Source organism: Phaethon lepturus, unplaced genomic scaffold, assembly GCF_000687285.1.
Source record: "Phaethon lepturus isolate BGI_N335 unplaced genomic scaffold, ASM68728v1 scaffold28300, whole genome shotgun sequence".
Classification (NCBI taxonomy): domain Eukaryota; kingdom Metazoa; phylum Chordata; class Aves; order Phaethontiformes; family Phaethontidae; genus Phaethon; species Phaethon lepturus.
Genome location: NW_010513016.1, coordinates 1,749 through 2,998, shown reverse-complemented (window position 1 = coordinate 2,998; position 1,250 = coordinate 1,749). Strand labels below are relative to the sequence as shown.

Sequence of the window (1,250 nt, the reverse complement as noted above, 5' to 3'; positions counted from 1 at the left end):
CAATGGCCGGAGCGATTACGTTGCGAGAATTTCCCCCGGCACGGCGCAGAGCAGATCTGCGTGGGGCAGAACCATTCGGAAGACGGCGGTTCGCCGGCGTTGCTCACCAGCGCCACGCCGTTGGCCGGCCAGGGCACCCCGGGCGCCCCTCGTTACGCCACCCTCGACCACCCCTTCCACTGCCCGCGGGCGCTGAAGGTGCCCAGCTACCTCAACTACAAGTTCTTGGGTGAGAAGGACTGCGCGGCGCCCTGCGAGCCCACCCGGCCCGACGGCCACATGTTCTTCAACGAGGACGAGATCCGTTTCGCCCGCATCTGGATCCTCATCTGGTCTGTCTTGTGTTGCGCCTCCACCTTCTTCACTGTCACCACCTACCTGGTGGACATGCAGCGTTTCCGCTACCCCGAGCGACCCATCATCTTCCTCTCAGGGTGCTACACCATGGTGTCGGTGGCCTACATTGCCGGCTTTGTGCTGGAGGAGAGGGTGGTCTGCAACGAGCGTTTCCAGGAGGATGGCTACCGCACGGTGGTACAGGGCACCAAGAAAGAAGGTTGCACCATCCTCTTCATGATGCTCTACTTCTTCAGCATGGCCAGCTCGATCTGGTGGGTCATCCTCTCCCTCACCTGGTTCCTGGCCGCCGGCATGAAGTGGGGCCACGAGGCCATCGAGGCCAACTCCCAGTACTTCCACTTGGCCGCCTGGGCCGTGCCGGCCGTCAAGACCATCACCATTCTGGCCATGGGGCAGATCGACGGGGACCTGCTGAGCGGCGTCTGCTTCGTGGGCCTCAACAACATCGACCCTCTCCGGGGCTTCGTGTTGGCCCCGCTCTTCGTCTACCTCTGCACCATCATGAAACACGGAGGGACCAAAACAGAGAAGCTGGAGCGGTTGATGGTTCGCATCGGGGTCTTCAGCGTCCTCTACACCGTCCCAGCCACCATCGTCATCGCTTGCTATTTCTACGAGCAGGCTTTCCGCGAGCACTGGGAGCGCAGCTGGATCAGCCAGAACTGCAAGAGCTTGGCCATCCCCTGCCCGCTCCACTTCACCCCCCGCATGACCCCCGATTTCACCGTCTACATGATCAAGTATCTCATGACTCTCATCGTGGGCATCACCTCCGGCTTTTGGATATGGTCGGGTAAAACCCTGCACTCGTGGAGGAAGTTCTACACGCGGCTCACCAACAGCAAGCAGGGCGAGACGACGGTGTGACCCCCCCGCCGAGCCCGGCTGCT

At 61.8% G+C, this 1,250-nt stretch overlaps 1 protein-coding gene across 1 annotated transcript; it reads left to right on the top strand.

The window, feature by feature from the left end:
- Positions 1–3: 3 nt before the first annotated feature.
- Positions 4–1,227, top strand: LOC104622303 (frizzled-2; the record flags this gene model as incomplete). The annotated part of the gene is made up of 1 exon (XM_010289046.1): positions 4–1,227. A coding segment is annotated over one exon (1,224 nt), but the record flags the coding sequence as incomplete, so codon positions are not given.
- Between the last annotated feature and the right edge of the window lie 23 nt (positions 1,228–1,250).